Consider the following 27,768-nt stretch of genomic DNA (forward strand, 5'->3'; position numbering starts at 1 on the left):
TTTAAAAAAATCTTTATTTATTGGGGCGCCTGGGTGGCTCAGTCGGTTGAGCATCCGACTTCGGCTCAGATCATGATCTCGTAGTCTGTGAATTTGAGCCCTGCGTTGGGCTCTGTGCTGACAGCTCAGAGCCTGGAGCCTGTTTCGGATTCTGTGTCTCCCCCTCTCTCTGCCCTTCCCCCATTCATGCTCTGTCTCTCTCTGTCTCAAAAATAAATAAACATTAAAAAAAAATTTTTTTTAAATCTTTATTTTTGAGAGAGAGAGAGACAGAGTGCAAGCAGGGGAGGAACAGAGAGGGAGAGGGAGACACAGAATCTAAAGCACGCTCCAGGATCTGAACTGTCAGCACAGAGCCCGATGCGGGGCTCAAACTCTCGAACCAAGAGGTCATGACCTGAGCCAAAGTCGGATGCTTAACAGACTAAGCTACCCAGGCGCCCCTTAAAAAGGTTCTTTTAAAAAAAATTAAATACACCCTTTCTTGACCATACCTACTCTTGAATTATTTCCTTGTTCATGATGTTTTGAGAGAACTAACCTCTTACAGTGCTCTGAGTCTTAACAGAGAGAGAGACTCTTAACAGAGACAGTGCCCAGAGAATCTGTACAAATCAGAAGATATTTTTTTTTAAAGAAAATCTACTTAAGCCTAAAAATATAAATATAGGTTTTCTGGGTAACCCTGTAAAGTTGAGTTTTCATCCTAAGGCAAAGTTTTATGAATAATACACATTTCTTATACCACCAAAACAGCCTACCCCTGGGCAGTGAGTTCCTCATAGTAGGACAAGATTCTTAAGACTTCTTCATGGCTTGGGCTGTACCTCAAGTTGTGAAAATCATATCATCATTCACCATAGGGTGTTAACTGTGCAGAGGTATAGGAGGGAGGGAAAGAAAGAACTATCTAGCAGTTGTCAGCACCCATGTATCATGTGCCTGACCCTGCATATAAATTGTCACCCGCTCCTAACAACAAACCTATACATTTTAGATCTATAATCCTGATTTTACAGATGAGGAAATTGAGACTCAAAGACCTTAAGTAACTTGTTCAAGGCATACAGAATTTGCTGGTAGACCTGGTTGAATACAGTTAAATGGTACTTTTATTGCACTGAAGACATAGGACATAATCTACTCGAAGGGATTTCAGACAGAAAAAAATAAATTGCTTTGAATAACTTTGCAATGCAGAGTTCTCAGATTCACCTAGAATTTCTTCAGCCTGCATGCCATCTTTTCCAAGAGAAAAGTAAAAGGAAGAAAGAAACAAAACCCAACAAAATTAAAACAAAATGATTTGCACTCTACCAGGAGACTCTCCTGAAATACTCTTCTCCAAACTAAACGTTTTTCCAGAAAGTAAGTGTAATACTTTATATAATGTCAAATGTACCACAGGATTGGAGGAAAATTAACCCCTCCATGGCAAATAGGTTTATTTCAGATACAGAAATAAACGTAGGCCATACAAAAAAAAAAAAAAAATTTAGTCAGTGAAAGAAGCATAAAATCCCCAAGAGACATTAATCCTTCTTATCATCGGTTACATAAAATAAAATGTTGAAAAGAATCACAGAATCCAAAATACTGTTTGTATGTACACAACTCTGTGTGATCTTGGGCAAGTCCCTTAATTTCTCTGAGCCTGTAAAATTAGCTGTTCTATATCGGGATCTTCCAGGTTGAAAGTCTATGATTCTTCAATGCTTAAACCCAATCAGCCCCCTCAGGCGCTCGTATTTATGGTTTCATCAAACTGTGTTTTAATGTTTATTTCTGAGAGAGAGAGATAGCATAAGGGAGGGAGCGGCAGAGAGAGGGAGACAGAGAATCTGAAGCAGGCTCCGTGCTGTCAGTGCAGAGCCCAATGTGGGGCTCAAACCCACACACAGTGAGATCACGGCCTGAGCTGAAGTTGGACGCTCAACTGACTGAGCCATCCCAGAGCCCCCGCCCCCACCGCCCAGACTATGTTTTAATACTTCATGCTTAGCTGATAAAGTATTCAAGGTCTGCCTGCTATTTGTTACTTACAGGAAAGAAGCCAGCGTTTCCTGACAAGGTAAGCTGTTTCCCTATTTTGTTTTGTTTGTCTTCATTTTTGTTTTATTTTGTATCTTGTCTTTGTTCTGAGAAGTGCTGAGGACACTCACATGTCTTCCCTCCTGTTTTACAGCCCTCGGCTCCAGTGGGAAGGTAAGGTGCCTTGTTGCATCCATGTGAGGGTACACGGTATATGCTGTAGAAATAGTTCAGTTTCTTACCCACACCTCCTTTCTCTCAACTCTGCAGGCCTCTCGGGGAGCACTTACCCAAGATGCAAAAGCCTCCTTTACCGCCAGCCACCGAAAGGCATGACAGAAGTAGCCCCCTGCCAGGGAAGAAGCCACCTGTGCCAAGGTACTTGTCTTCTGTTGCTTGAGTTTGTCGTTCAGACTGGTGATGCCAGTAATTTGCCTGGTATTAGCCTATAACGGAACTGGACATCACAGGTGTTCCTGGCGAGGAGGGGACTGTTGGCTACTATGGCTTGAGGCATTCTGGCTTTTCAGGTTGGATGTAAAGTTCTGGGTCCCTCTGAAGACAAATGATAGTGATCTAGCAAAGAAAGGAGTGGAGAGATGGTCCATCAGGAGGACGGGAATGACTGCTGTTTGTGGAGAACTTCTCCTCAACCAGCCAAAACCATGCTCGTGTTTTCCTTCCATCTCAGTATGTGGGAACTGAACCTTCCACTTTATTTTTCAAGACAGTAGCAAACAGGAAATAATTGGGAGAAGTTTTTAAGTCACTGTGTCTTCCCCACTGTTCAACCACATTTTATAATGTTAGAATACTGAAGTTGGCTCTAATGTTTCTAAATTTACTATAGTTTTTTGGGACCTATGTACCAAATGGCATAAATGTATCTGGGTAACAGATGTATCTGGGTAAGTGGTAACTAACCTTACCACTTACCAAGGGCATAGCCAAGGCTTCTGTTTTTCCCATCAGGATTCAAACTTGGTGTTGCTTGGCTAGTGTGATGATTAAATCAGAGTCAGGGCTAGAGGGTAGTAAAAAAAAACCTCAGGGGCGCCTGGGTGGCTCAGTCGTTTGAGCGTACGACTTTGGCTCAGGTCATGATCTCACAGCTCGTGAGTTCGAGCCCCGCGTCGGGCTCTGTGCTGACCGCTCAGAGCCTGGAGCCTGTTTCAGATTCTGTGTCTCCCTCTCTCTCTGACCCTCCCCCATTCATGCTCTGTCTCTATCTCGAAAACAAATAAACGTTAAAAAAAAATTTTTAAAAAAATACAAAAAAACCCTCAGTCATCAAGTTAATATTTTAATGGAATATTTTTTGAGTTTCTTTATTTTGAGAGAGAAAGAGAGAGAGAGAGAGAGCAAGCGCAAGTGGGGGAGGGGCAGAGAGAGAGAGAGAGTCCAGAGCAGACTCCGTACTATCAGCACAGAGCCCAGCGTGGGGCTGATCTCACAAAAGGTGAGATCATGACCTGAGCTGAAATCAAGTCAGACGCTTAAGCAACTGAGCCACCCAGGTGCCCCTAATGAAATATTTTTAAAAATTGCAATGTGTGTAAAAAATATCAATCATGAACGAAATATCAAAATTTTAAATAAATGCTTTATGGGATGATGACATATGAAGCATCTGACAGATGGGAGACGATCAACATATATATTCCTTCTCTCGTCCCCCTCTCTGAGGCGAACATGATGTGGGCACAGGTATACAGCTGCCTGCCATAGCTCTAAGGCAGCGGTCACCAAATCTGTCTGACTAGCTCATGCATCTGGGAAAAGTCCCAAAGCACTAGCATTTTCCAGCTGTTTTCCCTTCACCGAAGGGTGAGCCCTGAGATGGCTGTTTTAAAACATCAGCAAAGGAGAATATTACCTAAGATGTTTTCATTTGCTTTTGGAGAAACATCTACTCGGTGAAATTTAATAGCTGCTAAAGAGTTAGTTTGCTGACTAAACCTTTTATATATATATGTAATTATTTGCTGCGGTAGCTGAAAGAATAAAGGTTTGCCTAGCTCAGCTCGCAATAGTGACAGAACATTGAGTCACCAAACCTTCCCTCCACTTCTGCTCCCCTGCTCTTCTGCTGGGGGTTTGTCTTCTCATTTTATCACAGCTCAGTGGGTTTGATTTCTCATTATTAGAGTAAGTGAAACCATCTGTATTCTGAGGCTGGCTCGCTGAAACTTCATGCTCAGTCGTTTTTCTTTGCCCTAATTCATTTCAGGCATGGATGGGGACCCGACAGAAGAGAGAATGTAAGTACAAAATGTTATTTGGTGAATGCTTGGCACAGGGAAAATCAGTGCAGGCTCTGTGGGGTGTGGGGGCCATGCCCGTCTCAGACTTCATTGAAGCCCAGCACAGGGAGCAAGGCCTGCACACAGTAGGCCCTTAAATACTGATGCCTGTGGGGTCTCCATCTTTTCCACCTGCCCACAGTGCTGCACTGCTTAGCTCTTGTTCCTCTAAGAGCTCCTGGGGTGGTTGGATTCATTGCAGCCCCATCATCAGGTGGTAATTCACAAGATAAAGTAACAGTGATTGGAAGGAAGGATAAAAGGAGGGGTGCCCAAGAGTATGGGCCGCACAGCAAAGTTGACAAGGCCTCTGTTTTCCCTTTTAATAAGTCCATGACCTGAACAAGTGAGGTAATACCAATTATTTAATTCCTGCTAAGTGCACGTTGGCAAGCTAGTGACTTTTAGATGATGAGCTGTTTGCCTGGGAAATAGCAATGGAAGTTTTATGTCCAGTTTTAGCAATGAAAATCTCATGTCCCAGAAACCCCATCGGTCTCAGGCGGGGCAGAGGGACTGGGGCAGTTGGTCATCCCAGCTTCACACATGTTTTGCCTTTAACAACCCTATGAAGAATCATTATTTCTTTTTTACTATGAGGAAATCGAAGCTCAGAAGGGGTGAGATATTCATCACAAGTTGCACAGCTAGTAAGTAGTCAGGATTGGAATCCAGGTCTGTCTGATTTCCTCTATGCTATAAGTGCTCTGAAGGTGATCACATCCCTGCCACTATTCAAGGGCTCAGCCCACAAGTGCCTGCTATCTTGCAGCTCTGTGCTAGATACTCTGCTGGTTGGGATAAAGTGCTAAGCTATGAGAGACATGCAGACCCACACACAACACACAACAGACCCCCACACAATAGCATGTGATCATGGGATAAGCTCCAGAGGTGGAGAGAAGAAAGTGATCCATGGGGCTTGAGGAGTAGAAGTGACTTGTTAGAGGTGAGATTTATGGTGTCATTGGAAGATGGGGAGAGCACAGAATAGAATCATCCTAAGAGAAAGCCGAGATGCATTGCAGCCTCAGGAATGTCCTGAGCAAAGGCAGGTGGGTGACCCTATGGGGACAGCAAGGACAACAGCTTGGTTGCAGAGCCAAGGGACAAAGGAACAAAAAGGGGACAAGATTGTAAGTGAAGGTAACTTTATATTCCTGAGGGTCCCAGGGTTGGGAAGGGTTGATGCTCATGCCATGAGAATCTGAGAGTTGCAGAAAGAAACAAGATATGGTTGCCATGGTGTTAAAGAGGGATTTCATCATTCCCTGAGCCCATGTGGGTTTAATTATGCAGCCCTTTGCTGGGACTCCCAGTTGGCCAAATGGGATGAGTGATTCTGGCTGTGATCCTTCTTGTCTTGTCTCAATGGTAGGAGTCATGACAGCAAACTTTTACTGACCACTCCACATATACCAGGAACATGTAATAACCAACTTAATACTTGCAACAACACTTTGAATAAGGTGGTTTTTCTTTTCCAGTGTGCTGGCCTAGCAAAACAAGTCCAGGTTGACAGGTGTGGCCTGCTAGTCAATGGCAAAATCGTTTCACCTCTCCAAACATCATTTCTCATCTGGAGAGTCTAGCAAATAGCTCCTCTCTTGCCTGTTTTGCAGGTTGCCTGGAGATAAATGCTGAGCAACGTAGACACGCCTTGTAAGCCACATGATATGCAAGGTGGAGTTGCTTTTAAGGGGAGTGGCCGAAAGAAGGCTGAGCCTTGGGTTAGACATATCAGGTGTCCAATCCATTTCTGTAACCCTTGGCAAGTTAGGACTCCTTCCTGAGCACCACGTTTCCATTTGTACAAAGAGGATGCTGAATTTTTAAAGGGTTGCTAGGAGAATTGGATGAGATATCGTGTGTAAATCTTTGAGGTACATCGTAGATACTGCCATCCTTACTGTGTCTTTAGGCCCTCTCGGGCACCTCAGAACCTATTTTGTGTTAAGTGTGTAAGGAGAGTCTCAGATTAGAGTGTCCTTAATGATTGTTTGTATTAACAAATTATGAACCACTTAGCAAATTCTACTGTTCTTTACAATATATTATGGAGTCATACAACTACTAAAGAAAGAAACAGAGACATTTATGTGATTGAGAAATGCAGTTCTTTTAGGAATTGTGTTTTGATGATAGATTAATACCTTTTTTTTTTTCCCCTTTACCAGGATGAAGATGACGGTATGTTCAGAAAAGCCTTCTTATAACTTATAACTCATTCCTTCATTTTTCTGCCCAGAATTCACATGGAATTATTTAGTACAGAAGCCCCATAGACATAATTATAATTGTTAAATTTGTGTTAAGTAGACATAGATCAGTTGGTATACAGCAAAACTATAACAAAATGGAATTGTCTGGGTTCCCAAAGAGAACTGTTACTTTCATAAGTAATGGTGCACATGGCTTAATAGTACAGCAAAATTAAAAATTGCATATATGGCTTGATAGAAAAATTGCTAATATTTATGCCTTCTAACACAGGAAAGGATCACTAACTGCAGATAAATGAGATAGCATAAAATTTGGCTTACATAAAACAAAACTTGTGAATCATTTCTGAAATTCATATGGTTTCCAACTGACAATTTTCTGCCAAGGTAGTGTTTCACAAATGAAAAAATAAAATAAATGCATATTATAGAGAATGATATAGAATGGCAACATTTTAATGCATTCTAAGGTAGTAAGTCATCTAGAAAAGTCCTGGGGTTGGGATTCCATTGTACCACTTCCTAATTATGTTGGATCTTTTGGATTTTTCTATCTCTCTGTGGACTAGTGGTTTCTAACTTGGGAGCAGTTCTGGAATGTTCCTGTGACACCTGGATGCTGACAAGCTGTTTTATTTTTCCTTTTCCCCCACAGTGCATCAAAGACCTTTGCCTCAGCCCACAATGCTCTCCATGAGCTCCAATACTTTTCCTTCCAGATCTGCCAAGCTATCGCCCAAGCACACCCTCCCATCACCTCACATGCCGGGAGCATTCTCCGAAAGGTCTGTGGTAACGTCATTCAGTGCTAACTTAACATCACCCCCAGGTCCACTCAAAAGAACTAATGTCTGGTGGGTTGGGAAAGAAAGAAATGAGCCAGTGGTAGTCAGGCCAGAACATTTTGGGTCTTCAGGAACAAAATCAAACTGAGCATAAGGACCCACACATGTTAATCCACTGCTATTCTTGGAGTCTCTGAGCTTGGGGTTGGAGGCATACAGAATTGACTGCCCCATGGTCACTGAGGCAGAATGGACCCTTGGGCAGGGTTTCAAGGGAATATTTTCACTTGGTGAATTAAAAGGAACACTCGAGAAACCCAATTAACTTAGGTGCTTGGAGTTCATCCAGATCGTGGATGCAAGGACCTAGCTGATGTGCGAATTCACTGCACAGGCTCTGTCCCCACAGGCCCACTTTCTCAATAGCAACAGTGTTTCTCAGGGCCCACGAACTGTGAGATCATGACCTGAGCTGAAATCGGACACTCAACCGGCTGAGCCACCCAGGCACCCAACTTTAAAAACAACAGCCAAGTTTAAAAACAACCTTCCAATACCCTTTACAGGTTATGTTGTTTTGGCTGGTGGAGTCTGTTAGAATTTGGGGTAGTAGTGAGATGTGCCCCACCAGCCCCTCCTCTTTGCTCAGCTGCCGCAGCTACAGAGAGAACTGGCAGTAGTCATGAAGGAAGCAGCATTGTCGACGTGTTTCTCTAACCCACCTTCCCCATCAGCCTCTTCAGCCCAGCGCAACTCAATTCAGTTCTTTTCTGTCTCCACAGTAACAGTGGTTTTCCGCAGAGCGCCTCCCTGCCGCCATACTTCTCTCAAGGTTTGTACTCTGGGCTCTAGTGACCTACTCCAGGCAACATGCCTCCATGACTGGATTCCTAACCTGTCCCAAAGCCTTTGGGCAAAGGTTCGGTTATTTCCTAAAAGCTGGAAAATCTGTTTTCTCACTCAGTACTTAATTCAGTTTCTGTGATGTGCCAAGGGCTGTTGGAATGCGAGGATGCTACACACACACACACACACACACACACACACACACCCCACCTCAGAAAGGCAGCCTTGGCCTTCGTCTTCCCACATAGAGGTTTTCCTCCCTGCTCTTTTTACATGGTGCTCAGGGTAGTGCTTGGCTTGCTCTGTAGTTTTAGGTTTCTATAATGAGTCCACCCTTGAGTTGTGTTGAGGACCGTGTTTAAAATGCAGATTACGAGAATACAACCCCCCCAAGATTCTGATTCAGTAAGTCTGGATGAGACTTACATTGTGAATAATACCTTCTCTGGTGTCCATGACAAGTTTTGCTGACAGTGCTCTGAAACTTCAGTATGAATACAGATGACTTGAGAATCATGTTAAAACGTAGATTCTAATTCAGTGGGTCTGGGGTAGGGTAGGAGATTCTGCATTTCTAGCAAGTTCTCGTGATGCTGATACTGTTGGTCCATGGACCACTTTGAGTAGCAGCAAAGGCCTACAAGGTAGGACTAGACTGTTTCTGTTTTAGCCTTAGGGACTTGCAAGTGATTGGCACATGCTAGGGACTTTTAAAAATGTTTCTTGAATGACCGAGTGTCAAATGACTGTGGAAAGTTACCCAGCTCTAGTAAATAGATTTTCTTCATTCCAGGAAACTTGCCTAGCGTTGCCAGATTTTCTGATTATTTTTTCAAGAAATACTGGAAGTGTGGCTTTTAATATGAAATTACCTGATTTTTAAAGGTTGACTTAAAAAAATTATGTTTATTTTTGAAAGAGAGAGAGAGAGAAAAGGAGGGAGGGAGGGGCAGAGAGTGATGGGAGACACAGGGTCCAAAGCAGGCTCCAGGCTCTGAGCCGTCAGCACCGAGTCTGGCATGGGGCTTGAACTCATGAAATGTGAGATCATGAGCTGGAGCTGAAGTCTGATGCTTAAGTGACTGAGCCACCCAGGTGCCCCCATAAAGGTTGACTTGAAAATTTTTTAAATGCTGTGAGGAACCCTCCCCCCCTTTTTTGGTCATAGTACACATACATTCTAGAACACCGGTGTGTGTTATAAATAGAAAAGCATATTAGTACTTGAATCATTGCTCAAGAGTGAAGACTTTTTTTAGGAGCACATCTATTACATTCAGTTGAATACATTATCCCATATATGTGTGAGATCCTATTGCTGACACCAATTAAATCCATTATGTTTTTAATGCTTCCTAAGCATTTGAGGGTATAGTGACTACTATGTGGTTTCTGCCGTTGCCCTCACGTCTCGCACTTTTCCATAGTGTCCACAACTCACTGCGTTTTGCGAACCCACATTGTGTTACTTGCCTGGCTTCTGCAGGCATCTAAGGTTCAGATACTTCACTTATAGCCGTGTCTCTCAAAGTAAGTTCCACAGACACCCAGTTTTAGGATTGGTGTTGGGGATTCTTGATAAAATAATATAGTAATATGATCTGGAGAGGAATGCTTACCTTAATCAAAATTGATCCTTTTTCCCCTAAGACAGGTAGGACACCTGGTCCTCAGTCTTCTCCATTGGTTGCTCCAGTGTTACATAAAGAATGGTCTGTGTATTAGCCAAAAACCCACTCCAGCTCCCTTGAAGATCTCAATAGTAAGGGCAGTGTGTGGATGCAATAAAAAGTAGTATATTGTCTGCTGCAAATATGACTTTATGGTGCTGACCTGCAAATGCAGAAGTAGAAGAGAATAATTCCATGCAGGATAGGCTTTGGTTATATTTGTTAACTATACAGTTAGGTTGCATTCATTCAATACACAGTATAAAAGCCCCTGCCATGTTGGACTGCGAAGGTGGGGATAGGGAAAATCTGTTTAGGCCATGGGAGACTTAAGAAGGAAGATCAACAGTTCAGGGCCATCTGATCTGCTTATTTAGAAGGAGGCAATGAACGCCATGGTAAACAATTATGCCAGCATGGCTCAGGGCACTTCAGCCCTTCCCATGTAATTCTCCTTGCTCAGCAACCCGGGCAGGCATATTGTGGATGGCAGAACAACCCCACTGCAGAACCACTTGGAGTGCTTGTCAAATGCAGACTGGGTGGTTCAAATTCTCCCTGGGATTCTTATGCCCAGTAATGTTTGGGAATCACGGGTTGAAGTCCTGACTCTGCCACTAGGAGCACACGATTCATTCAGACTCTCTGTTTCCTCATACTCAAAAAGAAGGGAATACCCGTCTTGCAGTGTTGCTGTGAAGATTAAAGGAAGGGTCCACGGGTGCCTTACTCAAGTCCTGGGCAGCATAGTGCTGAAAAAATATTTGTTGAATAAATGAATGAATGACACATGAATAATTCAGAGAACACTCGGCTCACACAATTTTTCAGTTCTTAACAGCTGTCCTGGCATATAGAAAACAGCCTTGGCAATTACAAATCAACACAATCAAACCTTTCCTGAGTTTAGGAAACACCCTCAGAAAGTTTCGGGGAACCGTAAACGAGAAAATACCATGTTAGGGAAGTTTACAGGTGCTTAACAAAGACTTCCTCATTGATCAGGTAGTTACGGGCTTCTGTGAGAGCTGAACACTTCTACCTCTTTAGAAAATTCAGTAAAGAACAGTAGGTAGCAAACTGGTTCTAGACACTGACAGTATTTTCAAGGTAATTTCACTTTGTCTTAGGTAATTTACATTTCTTTTTGTGTAAACAATGAGAACATAATCATCTTTATTACTGCATTATCATCCTATCAGTGGCTGGGAACCCCTTCTGGATTGCTGGAGTCTGTAAAATCTGAAAAATGTGATGATTATATTTAAACTACGGTGACTTTTTCATTAATGGACTAGTTATTTTATATTACGTAACATTCCCGTGTAAGAAATCACTCACATTTATGGAACTATTCTCAAAGTTTCACTGGTATGTCTACAGAACAATGCCTGCACAGCCAACAGCCCTTGTGTGTGTGTGTTTTTAAGGTTTATTTATTATTTTTGAGAGAGTGCGAGCGGGGGAAAGGGCTGAGAGAGAGGGAGACACAGAATCTGAAGCAGGCTCCAGGCTCTGAGCTGTCAGCACAGAGCCCAATGTGGGGCTGGAACTCACCAACTGTGAGATCATGACGTGAGCTAAAGTGGGACACTTAACCGACTGAGACACCCAGGCCCCCTGCCCTTGTGGTTTTGAACAGGTGAAAATTATTTTTGAAGCTATAGCTTTTTAAACTGTTTCTAAAGTGCTGGGAACAATTGCAAGGGCATTTTAGGGGGGAAATGTGTGATGACAGAAAATGAAAAATAGCTTACAGCAAATTAACTTTCAAAATGTTATACTTTTGAAGGCCTTGGCAATAGACCACCTCCCAGAACTGAAAGCAGAAACTTTTCCTTACCAGTTCCAAACAAACCTCGACCACGGTCTCCTGGGGAAGAAGAGGTAATAAAGCACATTTTCGTGTTATTTTATTTTTTCCCCAGCAAATAACCAAAGCTCCCATTGTATACTCCTTTGTATTTTTATTATTATTTACATTACCTTTAATTTTTTTTTAGTGAAAAAAAAAAATTAAAGGGGAGGATCCAAATGAAAAATATGTTCTTTCTCCTTGGTATTTTTCCAGGCTCTTCCAATAGCAAATGTGTGCTTTGTATTTAACGAGAAAAATAATCCTATTCTTCATTTGTCTTCTAGTTTATGACCTTGAGTAAGTCACTTAACTGCTCATTAACCCCAATTTTTTATTAAATATACTATAGTAAACTGAAGAAATTATACATCTCTATCTTTCCTGATTAAAGGTTCCATTATATACAGAATGCTTATTCACAACTACCTTTACAACCATGATAAAAAGCAGTTCATGCAAAATATCTTCTATTTAGCCCCACCTAAGTGATTCTATATTCAAATTAAGAAAGCAAATGTTTCAAAGCTCATGGAATTGAGGTGGTGATTTATGAAAATGATTACTTTGAGGCTTTTCTTTTCGCTTACACATATAACTGCAAAATTTATTCAGTTTTTAAAAATTTACATTTTCAGAACTCATTAAATGAAGAGTGGTACGTTTCTTATATTACCCGACCAGAGGCGGAAGCTGCTCTTAGAAAGATAAACCAGGTACTGTGCCAAAGTTTATTTTTAAGTAGTTATAAATATTAATGGGAAGAGAAAAAAGGAGCTGTCTTTTATTGAGCACCAATTATGGGCTAGGAATTCTGCTAGGTGATATTCATGCTGTTATACCAAGGGGACCCATTAGTAGCAGATTTACACCCACCAGCATCCATAGCAATGATTCCCAGGATCTGGGAAAAATCTAAATTAAGGCAGTCATTCGGCTGGCAGAATCCAAGGAGCTTCTATTAACAAAAAGCATCTGTCTTGTCACAGGAAGCATACCTTATCAAAAGGAGGCCCTTTCCCCCAAACTTCTAACATCTTACCGTTAGCATCTTCATTTTTTAATATACAACTGCCATCCACATTGATGTGAAGGGATCCATTATGGAGACAGGCAGCAGCAAGTTTTTGCCCTTTTCCCTAGAAATTTCTAGCTGTTCTTAACCAGATTTCCTGTGATCTGGCACCGAATCTTAACCTTAAATCTATTTATCAGAGAAAGAAGAGCAAAGATCCTTCATCTCTCACATCTTGAGTCTGTAAGAATAGTTCTCAATCTTCGCTGCACATTTAAGTCACCTGAGAAACTTTAAACATTCTGATTCCTGGATTTCACCTGGAGAGATTCTGATTTATTTAGTCAGGCATTTTGTGTGGGTTCTGGGTCTCCAAAACTCTAAATTCTAAATTCTAGGCTGTGAATCACTGGTCCACAGGTGTATTTGTTGAACAGAAGATATTCTGAATGGAATTTACTCAACTGGAATAAGAAGAACAAAGGAAAGCCATTATTGCAGATTGAAGGCTCTTTAAAGCCATCATGATTCAGTATACAAAGCAGGGAGTGGTTTAAACACTGCCTTACTAATTAATCCTATTTTAATATTAGATCTTTACAGTATTAGTATTATGTACAATAATTTATGGAATGACATTTTAAAGTACAGGACAAATCACATTATTTCAGTAAATAGGAAAAAAAGGTGATAAGAACACAAGACAGTTCACATTTGTTTATGTTCAGATATTTAATGGTGAACATTTTATGTGGAGATCACGAGGTTTTAAAATGGATGAATGTCATAGGCATTTGGGTGTTTTCTGACTTTGGCTGTGGAAAGTAAGGGTTAGGGAATTAGTTCCCAGGAGTAGGAAGATAAATCTTTAGTTAACCAATAAAGTCCTTATTTTGTCTGGCCCTTTGTCCACTCAACCACCTATAATTTGTTTTATAACTGAAAAAAAAAAAAGTGACTTTTTTATCAAGAGACTTCAAAAAGTCTCTTTGGAATTTGGAAATTTCTCTGATACAATCTTTGCTGCCTCTTGACAACCAAGAAATCTGTGACACATGGGGCTGTAACGGTTCAGGGCACTAAATGTTCACTGTCTTGGCAACTGGTAAGTTTCCAGATCTCTCGAGTCTTGTCTACTGCTCTTACAGGCAACAGAAGTATTGCCATGTATTGCTCACGTAATAATAAGAATTTATTCTTTTAGGATGGCACTTTTCTCGTTAGAGACAGCTCTAAAAAAACAATAACCAATCCGTATGTCCTCATGGTGTTGTACAAAGATAAAGTTTACAACATCCAGATCCGTTACCAAGAGGAAAGCCAAGTTTACTTGTTGGGAACTGGACTCCGAGGTAAAGAGGTAAGGAATTTCAGTTGTAAAATGTACCCAAATCGTTGTTTATGCTATTCTGCATACCTACCTCTATGGAAACTTGCTGTAACATTCTTTGGGGGTTCATACTCTCCCGCAACTTTACAGAGTTAAATCACATTGGTGAAGCCCTTCCTTTACTGGAAGGAAATAAAACAAAGTAACAACAGCTACCTCTACCATGGAGTCTTTCTTATATCTTCTATTCCAACTAGTCTAAAATCACATGTGTAAGTTTTAAAATTAAAAAAATTAACATTCAAATTAAAAAAATATACAGTTAGATGGTATCAGAGATAAGCCCCCTCTTTCATTCACCTCTGTAACATAATTTTAATGTAAGATTGCAGCGTATTTACAAGGCTGTATTTTAAAATTGACATCTGGAAAAGAGTAAGAAAAATGGAATTCTTGTTGTGGTGATTATTTCAATACTTGGGTCATTTCTCACTTGAAAGAAATTTTCCTCTGTTTGGTCAATGTTTATGCTAATTACTTTTTGGATGGTAATCAAAAAAAACTGCTTCTGCAAGGAAGCTAACAGCTAAACGTAAGCCCCAAACATGTTCTTTAAGTTCAAAGGTCCAAGAGGAGGATCAGTCGAATCAAACATTTCCAGAATGAAAAACAGCTAGCCCTTAGACTCTACTCCAAAGTTATGATCATGTAAATGAGTGGAAAAAAACATATGATTCTGGTCAAATGTTTCAATCACTAGTTCAGTGTGGCTAGAGCTGCATCGCTGCTGTAGAAGCAGAGAGATAGATGTCTGCCCTCCAGAATTTGTCGGTCTGGTGTGGAAAAACAGAAGTGCTCACCACAGGCCGCAGCCCTGGAAGGCGGCATCCAGCAGAGTGGTCTTGGAGGAAGCGCATAATCCTGTCTGGGGACCCGATGTGATTCTGACCCATGTCTAGGAGGCTCGATGGGTTGTATTCCAGCCTGGCCATCAGGGATAACGTGATAAAGGCAATGGGTGTGAAGACTTGGCTGCAGAGTCCTGGGGAGTGTAGAGATGACAGTGAAGGCACAGCAGAGAGATCATGTAGGAACCATTGTGCAATGCTACAGGTTATCACCTCCAGACACCGGGACACTGTCTGCCCTCCTGATTCCTTATAGCTCCTCCCACTATTAGTGATTGAGAGTGAAGTAGGGATACAGAAACCAAAATCAAAAACACAAACAGAGCAATTCTAAGGCAAAGGTATCACAGTTAGACCTCCTATATATTTATGACCCCCATGAAGTTAAAATACATATATACATACACACAAATATTTACATTGTCTTTTATCCATAATTTGTTGGATGTTGAAAAATTATTTTTTCAAAGTTCTGTAGAGAAATCATGAAAATATTTGCCAAATTTTACATATTTTTCCTCGCCATCCTCATAACTGAAGAGGTAGGATCTTATGCAGATAAAAAAAAAACAAACTGAGAGTGAAATTCAAATGCTTGGCTTCTCTACTCATTCCAACGTTGACTTATCTCCTTATTTTGAATTTTTAGGACTTTTTGTCTGTGTCAGATATCATCGACTACTTCAGGAAAATGCCACTTCTGCTCATTGACGGGAAAAACCGAGGCTCCAGATACCAGTGCACGTTAACGCATTCTGCAGGTTATCCCTAGCAAGTTAGCCAAGCCGACAAGGAAGCTTCCTCCTGGCTATGCTGCCATCAGGGAAAGATCAGTCAACCTTGCTGAAGGGACCAACACTTAGGACTGGATCGAACCCCTCAACGTGAACACAGCGTTTTGACCTTTCGCATAAAAAAGTGTTTGAAATGAAGACTGTCAAATATCTCCTAATTTATTTATTCTTCTTCAATGTTTGTGAAGTGCATGATGTTCACACTTGAAGTCTAGTAGGGGCCTGTAATAACTCATTTAAAACATGTGTATTTTGGAATACCCGTTTCGAAGTACAGTAGTTTACACGGTGATAGAAATAATTTGGAGCAAGTTTAAAAACACTGCAACAAATAGTTTTTGGTATCACATAAAACTGATTTTTTTTATAGCCAAACCTTTGTTAGTCGGAGGCAATCATGGGTTTTATATATATAATTTGAAAATTTCTAACATTCACTTTCTCGGCAGCAATAATTTAAGAGGCTTCAAACTATTTCATTCTTTCTTATTTGGTGTATTTTGCTGGGGGGATTTTTGTGTACTTTTTTATGAAAAGGTAAATGTATGATAGGATAACTTCCTAGGATTAAAATGAATTTACCTTTTGCTTTACTTCTGTGTCCCTAAAACTATTAACTCTGTTTAGGCCCTGCTCTTGCATTTTAGTTTTAAAGAAAACTTAAGCTACAAATACCAGAAGAAATCATTTTACATTTAGAGATGAGGCTTGGGTGTCAAATAGATCTGATGTAAGTTCATCATATACCGACACACCCCACCACCCCTGCACCTCCCACAACTCCAAAAGCATTTTCAAGTGATGTGGATTTTACCAAAGTCTTACTGCAAAGATGAAAGAGCAATGCATATACACAGAAAAATGTGATCAGACTTTCCTATTAGAGGCCTTTCTTCTATCTCTTTTAACCCCTGACAACTCTACCATAAAGCCCTTCTCATCATCCTTCCTAAAAAGGCTTTATAAATCCTTTGAAGCAATTCAGCTCTTGGCTTCAGCTTACATATCTCACTTAACACACAGTAGTAGGTGTTTAGCACAACAAAAACCAGGCACTCGGTTGTTCTTCAAGTTTTCCCCTTTGGGGCCTTGATTATTATTCCATAACTTTTATTAACAACAAAAATTCTTGCCTTCTCTGCTTCATCTACGAGTTTTCAAGTGGCAAAAGGTATCCTGCATGTTCATTTTCATAAGCTAATTAATAGAACATAAGGGGGCTTGGAAGTCACGTGGGTAAAACTGATGGTTTGCTAAGATAAGTATGATGATGATAATGTTTCTTCATCAAGTTTCATCCTTACAAACTGGGAGTTCTCAGTTTAGGATCTGCAGCTTGGGAGTTCTAAAGCTGAAAAATCTGCATTCATTTACAAGTTTACTCAAGAGGATTTCAACAAGCATTTATTTAGTGCCTATTCTGTTAAACAAGGAGCTGGGTGGTGAGGATAGCAGACACTGGGAGCTGACCCTGTGTCATGCTTTATGGTACGCTATCCTTTATGCTTGAAAATCTCTACAATGAAGGAGGTAGTAGACTTCAAAGCAACGATTTGGTAGTGAATCATGTCGGCTGCCATGCCTCTACCCTCTTCTCCCTGCCATATGTAGACCAGCCTATAACAGAAGAGGATGAGGTCAATGCATAGAACTAGAACCAGGCTACAGACACGCGGTAAATTAGTAGAGTCCCTGAAATCTATTTCAACCATGTGGACTTCCAAACCACATGACCCAATAAATGCTTCAGTTAGCCTGAGTTGTTTTTGGCATTTGTTACCAGGAGAGATCTGATTAATACAAACTCTATTTCCATCTGCTTACAATTTTGGTTAACTCTCTTTCAAAATGAGCCAAATTCAAGCATAAAATAAAGGATAAGAAATGCCCCATGGCCAATTTCCTATGTTATATTCTTGTCACTAGTGAAATAGCCATTCCTTGAAACATTAAAACAATAAAACAGCCTTCAAGAATATTTTTTTTTTTTTATTTTTTTTTTAAATTTTTTTTATTTGACGTTTATTTATTTTTGAGACATAGAGAGACAGAGCATGAACAGGGGAGGGTCAGAGAGAGAGGGAGACACAGAATCTGAAACAGGCTCCAAGCTGTCAGCACAGAGCCCGACGCGGGGCTCGAACTCACGGACTGTGAGATCATGACCTGAGCCGAAGTCGGTCGCCCAACCGACTGAGCCACCCAGGCGCCCCCAGCCTTCAAGAATATTAAGTGATTATTTACAATTCATATTTTTATTTTGTTTTTTATCATATTAAATATATTAGTAAACTTAATTCTCCCAAATATGTGTTAAGTCCACAATAAATACAGTTATAAATTCACAACAAACAAAAAGAAATCAGACAGAAAAGCTGTTAGAAGCAAAGGACACATCTGATATTTTAGATTCATCAAAGAGGGGCGGTTTTCCTTCTGTTTCCTCTAAGTCATCTGTCTTCAGAGGATGATTAAAATGTAAAGTAAGGTCACAAAGCAGCAACTGGGAGAGCTCTGTGTAAAACAAAATAATAGAAGATACTATCTTGGAGCACATACATCAGAGACAACTATTATGACTTTCTTTTTAAAGATTTTAAGTAATCTCTACACCTAACATGGGGCTCAGACCCACAACCCCAAGATCAAGAGTTGCATGGTCTACTGACTGAGCCCGCCAGGGACCCCTATTATTACTTATAGTAGCTATTTCTCATTCTTAAGTTTTCTCCTAAGTGATTATTGATCGGACCACAATTAACTATGCCCCATTATGACAAAGTCAAATTTATGTACTATAAAATAAGCATGACATAAAAATTAGCTACCAGGCTCTTTAGTTCAACTTGTACACTATCTTACTAAACTGCAACTTGAGTTATACACATTTGATTTATGCTTTTTTTTAAACTTACTATTTTTATGTTATATATGTATACAGAATCAAATAGATCTATAAGGCATGTTACAAAAAATAGTTTGTATCTCCAAGAGGCAACTACTTTTAACTTTTCTTCCTGCTTATATTGCTTTTCTTGCTTTGTTGTTGTATATGTCTGTATTTAGTGTCTTCTGGCTTTGTTTGAGGGCAGGTTGGTATTTGCCTCTGTATCTCTAAATGACATGTATATTTTATTTTTTCAATTGTAGGTATTATCTACCTGCTTCTGACTACAGAAGATTAAGATACAGCTCTTTTCACTCACCCCCACTCCCCTAGAGAGTACTTAAGAATACAATTTTTGCTAGCTCAATATTTAAAGGTTAAAAATTTTTGATTATATAAATATGCTTCACAGCTGAACTTTGCAGTACATTTCCCTTCTTGCATGGTACCACCCAATCACGGTTAATTTTTTTTCATTACTTAATTATCATAAATATATTCCAAATATATTTGTGCAGATCTCCTTTTGGTATAGTCAGATGCTGTCCAACTGTTGAAAAGTCTATCTTCTCCTAGAGCCTTCTGATCCACTCTGGTCTGGACTGACTGTTCTCTTGGACTGCTCAACTCCGTTCACCACTATCCCAGAGATTCTTTTCACCCCTCCCACGTGTGGAGTATCCTTTTTCCAGAATTTTGTTTCTTTCTCTTTTTGGTCTGCTACCTTGTTGGATGGAATAGGACCTCAGTAACTTCCTGAAGGCAGTAAACTTATGTGTGAAAATTTCTTTCTCTACACCAATAGAAATCTAGATTGGAAATCATGTTTCTTCAGATTTTCAAAGGCCTTGCCACATTTTCTTCTAGCTTCCAGTGTTGCTGTGAGAATTTTCATGATTTTAGTTCTTAATCATTGTTTCTCTTTAGAAACTTCAAGGATCTGTTTTTCCAGAACAAAATTTCATAGTATTGTACCTTGGGGGTCTACTTTCAACCACTGTGTTGGGCTCTTTCATTATAGAAACTCCTCTCCTTCAGCTTTTTACATGTTTCTCAGATTATTTCTTTAATGAATTCCTCCCCATGCACTGTCTGCGTTCTTCCTTTCTAACACTGCTATCTACTGAATGTTGAACTTCCTTGACTGATCTTATCATTTTTTTCTCCCTATAACTTTCCATCTCTAATTGTTTTGCTCTACACTCTAGGGGATTGTCTTCATTTTATCTTTAAGCCCTTCTACAGAATTTATTTCTACTGTCACACTTTTAATTTCCAAGAATTCCCTTCTCTAAACTATTTTTCCTAGGATCATGTTCCTGTTTCATGGACATAGCATCTTTTCTTACTTCCCTTTAGCTATTGACAGTTTCTTGGGAGTTTTCATCTCATTTCATGATTTCTGTGTCTTCCTCATTGACTGAATCTATGTACTGACTTTGTCTCTGCTTTTCATATTAGATGCTTCCATTAAGTATCTATTCCATCAGAGCTATCTGCTCATACTTAAGACTATGGCACTAAAGACTACTGGAAACTCTGTGCCTATGGTAGGCTCTACTGGGAGGTGAGCTGGCTGGGTATTTTGTTGGGGGGAACTTCTGCTATCAGTACCTTTAGTTGTTTTTTCTGTTTGTTTGTTTGTTTGTTTTTCTCTTAGACTGGTCAAATTCCTGAAAGAAAAATCTGCTTGAAGGCATAAATCTGGCTGCCAAGGTTTTGTAGCCAAGTGGGAAAAGAAAGCTAGAGGGTCTTATAATTCAATATGTAAACTTTGTCCTAATACCCTTGTTTTCAGTATAATACTCTTTCCTTCAACTTGTGGCTAGTGGCTCCAGGCCACAGAGCCTCTTAGGGAATAAGCCTCAAGTTTTCTGTCCTAGAGAAGGAACAGTTGCCTAGTTATGCAGAGAAGGGAAGAGAACTTAGGGGTCTACAACTTCTTAAACATTTAACCAGCCTTCCTGTCCTTAGCTCCACCTCTACCCCTACTTCCAGAGGATTCTGGTGCCACCATGTATTGAGTCTTTGGGGTCGTTCGTTGGCTTTACCCAGCTCACAGTTCAAATTTTTGGACATTTGCGTTCAGACTTTTCTGTTTACCTCAACTTGCTTTCTATTTCACTATTAACTTTTTTTGAGAGCTCTTTTCCTTGTTGATTTTTGTCTCTTTAAAATCACTTTAAATTTAAATCTCAAGTTTACTAGTGACTAGTTGTGTGACCTTGGGAAAGTTAGTTAACTTCTCTACCTGTTTCTGTAGCCATAAATGCCAATGGTAGAATTTCCTACCTCACAAGGTTGTAACGACAATTGAATCTGTTTATACAGGGCTCTTGGAAAAGTATCTGGATTATAATAAATGTTATGTGTCAGCTACTGACATTATTATTTAGAGAAGGAAGTGTGGCTGAAAGGAATGTTGTTCATTTAATCTTCCACGTTTACCAGAAGTCTGCCCAGAAGTACTTTAGCTCTGCAAGTCCCCATATCCTAACTGCCTGACCTACCCCACAGCTTCTCAGGAACACAACCATCATATTTACTAGTTCTATTTTACTTCACAAAAGAATAATCCCCAAAGTAGAACAGTTAGATAATCAAGTTGGAGAGAAATCTAAAGATTCTGTTTAAAACATTTTTTTAATGTTTATTTTTGAGGGACAGAGAGAGACATGGCACTAGTGGGGGAGGGGCAGAGAGAGAGGGAGACAGAGAGTCTGAAACAGGCTCCAGGCTCCGAGCTGTCAGCACAGAGCCCAACGCGGGGCTCAAACTCACGAGCTGTGAGATCATGACCTGAGCCGAAGTCGAATGATCAACCCACCGAGCCACTTAGGTACCCCTAAAGCTTCTCTGTTTTAAATGGGGGCAAGCATCCAGAAAACGATTATTCATTTAATAAACATTTCCAAGAACTTATTATATCAAGGCACTGTGTTAATTGCCAGGAATACCCTTAAGGAGCTTACTGTTGAGCAGGGACAGGAAAAGTAAGTAAACATGCAATTATAACACAGTGTGACAGGTAATATGAAAAGGTAAGAGATAACACGCTTGCTTAAAAAAGTTTTTCCAATGTAAGTAACCTTGACTAATAAGTAGCAGTTAACCTGGTGGGGTGGAGGAGGGGGTAGAGCAGTGGGCATTTCAGAAGATGCATCTGTTAAGATACAGACACGAAAAAAGAGGAACTATGTAGATGTGCAAATAGTTCAGTATGGCCGTAGCACAGTGTGCTGGGATAAAAGAATGATAAGATACTGTAAAGGTAGGCAGGGGCCTGATCTCAAGAGGTCTTATAGTCCATTCTAGGAGGTCTGGACTTTATTGTGGGGCAAGAGTGAGCTAATGAGGCACATTTTAGAAAGAAAATTCTTGCTGTATCATTGAGATTGGTTTCGAGAGATGATGAATGAAGCAAAGACAACCAAAGAGTGATCTGAAGGGTGCCTGGGTGGCTCAGTTGGTTAAGCGTCCGACTTCGGCTCAGGTCATTATCTCGTGGTTCACGAGTTCGAGCCCCGCATCGGGCTCTGTGCTGACAGCTCAGAGCCTGGAGCCTGCTTCCAATTCTGTGTCTCCCTCTCTCTCTGACCCTCCCCCCATTCATGCTCTGTCTCTCTCTGTCTCAAAAATAAATAAACATTGGGGCGCCTGGGTGGCTCAGTCGGTTAAGCGTCTGACTTCGGCTCAGGTCATGATCTCACGGTCCGTGAGTTTGAGCCCCGCGTCAGGCTCTGTGCTGATGGCTCAGAGCCTGGAGCCTGTTTCAGATTCTGTGTCTCCCTCTCTCTCTGACCCTCCCCCGTTCATGCTCTGTCTCTCTCTGTCTCAAAAATAAGTAAACATTAAAAAAAAAAATTAAAAAAAAATTCTGAATTAATTCTGGGGCTACCCTACCTTGGATCCTTTTATTTCCTTACTGTATAAGCCACATTAAAGTGTTTTGTTGTTTGTAGCTGAATTCCTTGTAACTGTCAGTTACAGAGAAGCTATCTTCAAATATCCAAGAGCTATCATAAGAAGAATAACTAAATACTTACTGAAGTTTCCCATTTAGAAATAGGACCAGGGGAAGGTCCCCTTCCAGGGGAAGGAAGAGGGGAATAGATTTCAGCTAGTCCATAAGGAAGAACTGTCTAAACAGGAAGAGGCTGAACTGGTGAGATAGGGCGTTCTCCAACACAGGAAATATTTGGTCAGGGATAGACTGTCCCTAAAAATACTCAATCATGGAAATTCTACATGTCTGGGGTAAAATAAGAGAATGTCTGTGAGGTGAATGACTAAACATCATGAACTGTAAGGTCTAATCCTACTCTATGAATCTGTTTAAAATGAAGTACCCTTAACTCACAGAATCAAACAAACTCATAATTTTTAATTTGGAAGGAACCTTAGGGGCTTAAAAGGATTAGTGGATGGAGGCAATGAATGTTGCAGAATGTGACACCATCGTGCAATAGTTTACTGAAGAGAAGGAAGAGAAGTAAATTTAGAAGGTTAGACAAGAGCATAAGCTTGTTAGTGTCAAGGATGGGAATTCAAGTCGGCTAACTCCCAGGAAAATTCTCAAACACAATTTTTCTTTAGAGATCTAGTTCATATTACAATGTAAGCATTTCTGAAAATTATAGAAATCCTAATTAGTAGGCAAAATTAAGTTATATCCCTGTAGAAGCACAATTTGGCTCTACTGTTGGTTTTATAACTATGACATGCAAACATTTTAATTTGGTGGTTTCACACTTACCTTGCATCTTCTTCAACTCCAAAGAAATCATGTTAATGTTTTTAATTATGGCTTCCATGTTTAGCTTATGGTCAGTAACATTATTCTTAAACATCTGATTTTAAAAGAGAAGCAAGATGAATAAATCAGAGGCATTTATGTGCACTTTGAAAACACTCAAATTTTCAAGTATTTCTAAAAGGAAAATCTGTTATTTCAGAACTGAAAGCATTGTGAACAAATATAATGGTGAGAATTCTAACATAGTAATGCATCAACTTGTTTATACTTTCCAAAGATTCATAGGATAAGGTTTCTTCTTTAATGGAACCAGATAACATGATGGGACCCTTACAACCGAAATGCAGATGTCCCCTGTTCAGAAAGCCTCAGCACTTATAAACTATCTTAGAATTAAGTAGTCATATAAAACCTTCTTTAATTTTGTTTATGTAAGACAGTGTATTTTTCTAACTTATTTTTGAAGGATAAAGTCCACAGTAAAACTCAAAGTAAGATTCAATTATAATTCATAAACTAACGAGATGGTAAAATGGCCACTTTTAATTTTGGGACACAGGGCAATACAGTTTTTAAAAAATCCTGGTTAATTGAAATGTGTAAATCAACAGATTATAATGTTGTATGTATAGTACATATTTTTAACCAATTGCATCAGATACAAACACATAAACAGGTTTACTAAAAACTAATGTTAGCCACTGAAATGTCTCAAAAAGACTTGAAATAATAACCCACAATTAGCACACACAACTCCAGCAATGTAAAAGGCGAGTAATTATGGGTCAGGCTGCTTGTCCAAGATAATGAAAATAAACTAACCTTTAAGTCAATTTCTTGCCTCTGCTTTCTCCTGAGTCCAGAAATTCATCCTGTATCACTCACTTCAGAGCCACTACAAAGAAATAAAAATTTTGTTTTCCAAACAATGAATAAAATATACTTTGCACCCACCTACAAGACCCTACAAGCCAAAAAGGGAATGGTAGTTGTCTTACTTGGTTGGGTATAGCAAATCAAAAGATTTATGTTTGAGGGAAAAAGAAAGATGATGGGAAGGGGAGGGGGAGAGGGAGGGAAGGGAAGGGAGGGAAAAGAAGGGAAGAGGAAGGGGTAGAGGAGGGGAAGGGAAGGGGAAGGAAATGAAGGGAAGGAAGGGAAAGGAGGGAAAAGGGAAAGAAAGGAAGGGAAAGGAAGGGAAACGAAGGGGAAGGAAAGCAAGGGAAGGGAGAGATAGGGAAGGGAAGGGGAAGGAAAGGATGAAATAACTTTAAACATGAAGAATAGGGGTGCCTGGGTGGCTCAATTGGTTAAGCATCTGACCTAGGCTGAAGTCATGATCCCACCCTCAGTGAGTTAGAGCCTGCTTTGGGCTCTGTGCTGTCAGCTCAGAGACTGGAGACTGCTTTGGATTCTGTTTCCCTCTCTCTGCCTCTCCCCTGTCTGTTGCTCTCTCAAAAATAAACAAACATTTAAACAAATTTTTTTAATTTAGAATGTTTGTAAAAAAAAAAAAATTAAAATTAAAAAACCAAGAGACAAGTAGAAACTAAGTGGATAGAGATATGCCCGAGAAAGTTGACCGCCCCCCGCCCCCCCAGCACGGTCGGGTTTCCCGCCGTCCTTGAGTGCCCCTGGATGGGTGGGGTCAGGGGCAGAGCTGGGGCTGGACCCCACTGGACTGGAGAGCTGGGTTAGGCCATTGGTCAGAAAAAGGAGAGGCCGGTCAAAGGGCATTCCCCAGGAGTGACAAGTGGTGAGCAGGCTCTAGGGACAGAGGAAATGGTGGACTAAGAGGCCAAGATACTGTAGACACTAACGCAACTAAGGCGCTAACCTTCAACCAGGAGGCCTGGAGGCACAGTTCGTTCTGGCCCTCAACCTGAGGAGGGATTATCATCCCTAGAGCGTTTGTTCTAAAGGCCACCCCCTCCTCCTCAGCCCAACCTCCACCCGCGAGGAGTCCCCGGGTGCCGCTGGCCTGCCCAGCCGGCACTTGGTGACTGAAGATAGCCCCCTCGAAGCTTCCACAACCCCTCTGCTCCCAAACCAGACCAGTAGCATGTACAATGCGCCCGGCGTGACCCTGGCCTTGGGACGACCACCCGCACTGCCTGGATCCACCCAACCATCAGTTCCTTCTAGATCCAACCCGTGGCAGTGAGGAGCCTCAGGCCCTTAGGGCCTGCCCACTCGGACGCTGCCGACGGAGTCTGAAGCAGCCTGGAAATTTCAACAGCCTCCGCCTGCCCCCTCCCCAAACCTGATTAGGATTTTTTTGAGACCCAGTAACCTCGTTTTGTCCACAAGCCAACCCTGTCTAGACCCACCTGGCCAGCCAACTCTCACAAAACCTCTGACTGCAGGTGGGGCGGGGCCGAAAGTAATGGCGGGGAATGTGCTTCCTGATTGGCCAGCTTCTCCACCTGGTGCATCCTGGGAGTTGTAGTCCCAGGCAAGGCACTGTAGGAGAAAGTTCTGGATGCGAGACCGGAAGTGACTAGCAGTGACCTGTGGGCTGAGAGGGAGAGAGGGAAAGGCGTTGACGTTTTACTTCCTGTGTGCCAGGCGCTGTGCTAGGTGAGTCCCAGCCCTTAATCTGCATTCAGTTTTAACAGTAAAAGAGTGTGATTAAGGCCAGACTCTGGACTGAAACTGCTCAGGTTTGAATCTGACTCCAGCATTACGTTTAGCTAGAGAGGTGCTGGTAAGCTCTTTAATCATTTAGAGTCCAAATGTCCTCATCTATCATGTGGAGGGCATAATAACTACCTTCTAGTTTTCTTTTGAGGGTTAAGTGAGATAATGCATCAAAGGGACTTGGCAGATGATGTGCCCAATAAATGTTCGCTATTACCATTCTTATAAATCCTTACAGGTGAGTGAAGAGTACAGTAGAGTGGAATACTTGCCGGTGGAGAAGCTGGGATTCAAGCCATCTTTGCTAGATTCTCTGGCACTACAGAGGACTCTCTGGGACTACCATCTCTGGGGCTGGCTCAAAGACATTTCTTAGTGCCCTCGGGAATGGGGAATGGGCTTAGACTTTCTAAACAAGTCTTTGCCTTCTCTAAGCCTCCCCTAAAATACCCAGCAGCCTCTTGAACCAGTGTTTTCCTGACAACCCGCAGCACATAGTCTGCTGTGTATTTTATACTCAGTTACTTTCAGTTTAACACTAGCATTTGCTGTGTGATGCAGAGTTAGATGAGGAGGGACTTGCAGAACCAACATCAGTCCTAAGGAGAACTACCGATGTAATCTTGGAAATGAGTACCTGCCTTCCTCCCAACTTCAGTTTCCTTGTCTGTTTCCTTATGAGAAGGATGGGCTAGATCAGTGTTTCCTAAATTTCACTCACTGTAAGGCCACTGTTACGACTATTTGCTCTAAACTATGTACTACCTGTTTTATTGCCTTAGTATTTTAAATTTATTTTCCTTTAAAATTTAAATCTACTTAAAATTTTTTTATATCATCAATGTAAACAGAAGGTGATAGGCAAAATAAAGACTGTGGAAATAAGACAATATCTGTAACCATCAAGACATTCTTGCCTCCTGATGGCTGTGTTCCTGCAGCTGGATCTTCTTTGTGAAGATGGGTTATTATGTGTTACAGAAGTGTTAAACATAGTCTAGCACAAACTGAGGATTTCTTTTTGATGTGAGTAGGATTGAAAGAGTTGCACAGGGAATAACTCTCACTCGTGATTATGTGTTGTTTAATGCCTGTGTGTCATATAAAACCATCTCTCATCCCTCGTAGGATATGTCCCACCCTTTGCTCAACCTAGAATTAGGTGCTGTCCCTTTCTAGGACACCTTCATTCTCAACATGCTATGGGTGCCTTTCAAAACTCACCCCAATCCTGGAAGGAGTCTTCCCGAATTAATCCTACCCAAATCTGCAGTTTAATACCAGTCTCTGCCAAGGCTTCCCTCACTAATTTTAACTGTGGACACTTGCTGGTGTCAGTCCTGCATTTTCTTATTTCTGATATATGCGCTGAGCATTTGTTACCTAATTCTTCAAGTGCTGAGTAAGGGGGGAAAAAGAGGCACAGAAGGTCAGCTAACAAACATTCATTTAGCACTCACTGTGTATTAAGAATTATGTTAGAGGCGGGGCACCTGGGTGGCTCAGTTGGTTAAGTTTCTGACTTTGGCTCAGGTCATGATCTCGCAGTTCATGAGTTCAAGCCCTGCGCCGGGCTCTGTGCTAATAGTTCAGAGCCTGGAGCCTGCTTCAGATTCTGTGTCTCCCTCTCTCTTTGCCCCTCCCCTGCTCACACTCTGTCTCTCTCTCTCAAAAATAAATAAACACTAAAATAATTTCAAAAAAAGAAAAGAATTATGTTAGAGGG

At 41.0% G+C, this 27,768-nt stretch overlaps 2 protein-coding genes across 9 annotated transcripts in view; one reads left to right on the top strand and one right to left on the bottom strand.

Annotated features, from left to right (window-relative positions):
- Positions 1 to 16,352, top strand: part of LCP2 (lymphocyte cytosolic protein 2) — a 45,727-nt gene extending 29,375 nt beyond the window's left edge. Inside the window, exons 11-21 of the mRNA XM_042947001.1 lie at positions 2,046 to 2,071; positions 2,186 to 2,205; positions 2,302 to 2,409; positions 4,262 to 4,292; positions 6,512 to 6,524; positions 7,212 to 7,341; positions 8,124 to 8,173; positions 11,650 to 11,744; positions 12,351 to 12,428; positions 13,932 to 14,087; positions 15,615 to 16,352. Coding sequence (XP_042802935.1) covers positions 2,046 to 2,071; positions 2,186 to 2,205; positions 2,302 to 2,409; positions 4,262 to 4,292; positions 6,512 to 6,524; positions 7,212 to 7,341; positions 8,124 to 8,173; positions 11,650 to 11,744; positions 12,351 to 12,428; positions 13,932 to 14,087; positions 15,615 to 15,737 — 830 coding nt within the window. The 3' untranslated portion in view covers positions 15,738 to 16,352. The remainder of the gene's footprint in view (positions 1 to 2,045; positions 2,072 to 2,185; positions 2,206 to 2,301; positions 2,410 to 4,261; positions 4,293 to 6,511; positions 6,525 to 7,211; positions 7,342 to 8,123; positions 8,174 to 11,649; positions 11,745 to 12,350; positions 12,429 to 13,931; positions 14,088 to 15,614) is intronic.
- CA1H5orf58 (chromosome A1 C5orf58 homolog) lies at positions 1,901 to 25,822 on the bottom strand. 8 transcript variants are annotated; one of them, XR_006204915.1, is made up of 6 exons: positions 25,733 to 25,794; positions 24,225 to 24,297; positions 23,403 to 23,496; positions 12,755 to 15,099; positions 9,807 to 10,609; positions 1,901 to 2,607 (listed from the first exon to the last, which is right to left on the bottom strand). XR_006204915.1 is itself a non-coding variant. In XM_042947014.1 (6 exons), the coding sequence occupies exons 2-6, from the start codon at positions 24,271 to 24,273 to the stop codon at positions 9,886 to 9,888; spliced, it is 516 nt and encodes a 171-aa protein (XP_042802948.1). In that variant the 5' UTR covers positions 24,274 to 24,297; positions 25,733 to 25,822; the 3' UTR covers positions 9,274 to 9,885. The 8 variants fall into 8 exon arrangements, 2 of the variants coding, with proteins under 2 accessions (XP_042802948.1, XP_042802957.1); XR_006204916.1 differs by lacking the exon at positions 1,901 to 2,607 and having other exon boundaries at positions 9,274 to 10,609; positions 12,755 to 14,239; positions 14,918 to 15,099; XR_006204924.1 differs by lacking the exon at positions 1,901 to 2,607 and having other exon boundaries at positions 9,274 to 10,020; positions 10,535 to 10,609.
- Positions 25,823 to 27,768: the final 1,946 nt, after the last annotated feature.

Source organism: Panthera leo, chromosome A1 (assembly GCF_018350215.1).
Source record: "Panthera leo isolate Ple1 chromosome A1, P.leo_Ple1_pat1.1, whole genome shotgun sequence".
Taxonomy (NCBI): Eukaryota; Metazoa; Chordata; class Mammalia; order Carnivora; family Felidae; genus Panthera; species Panthera leo.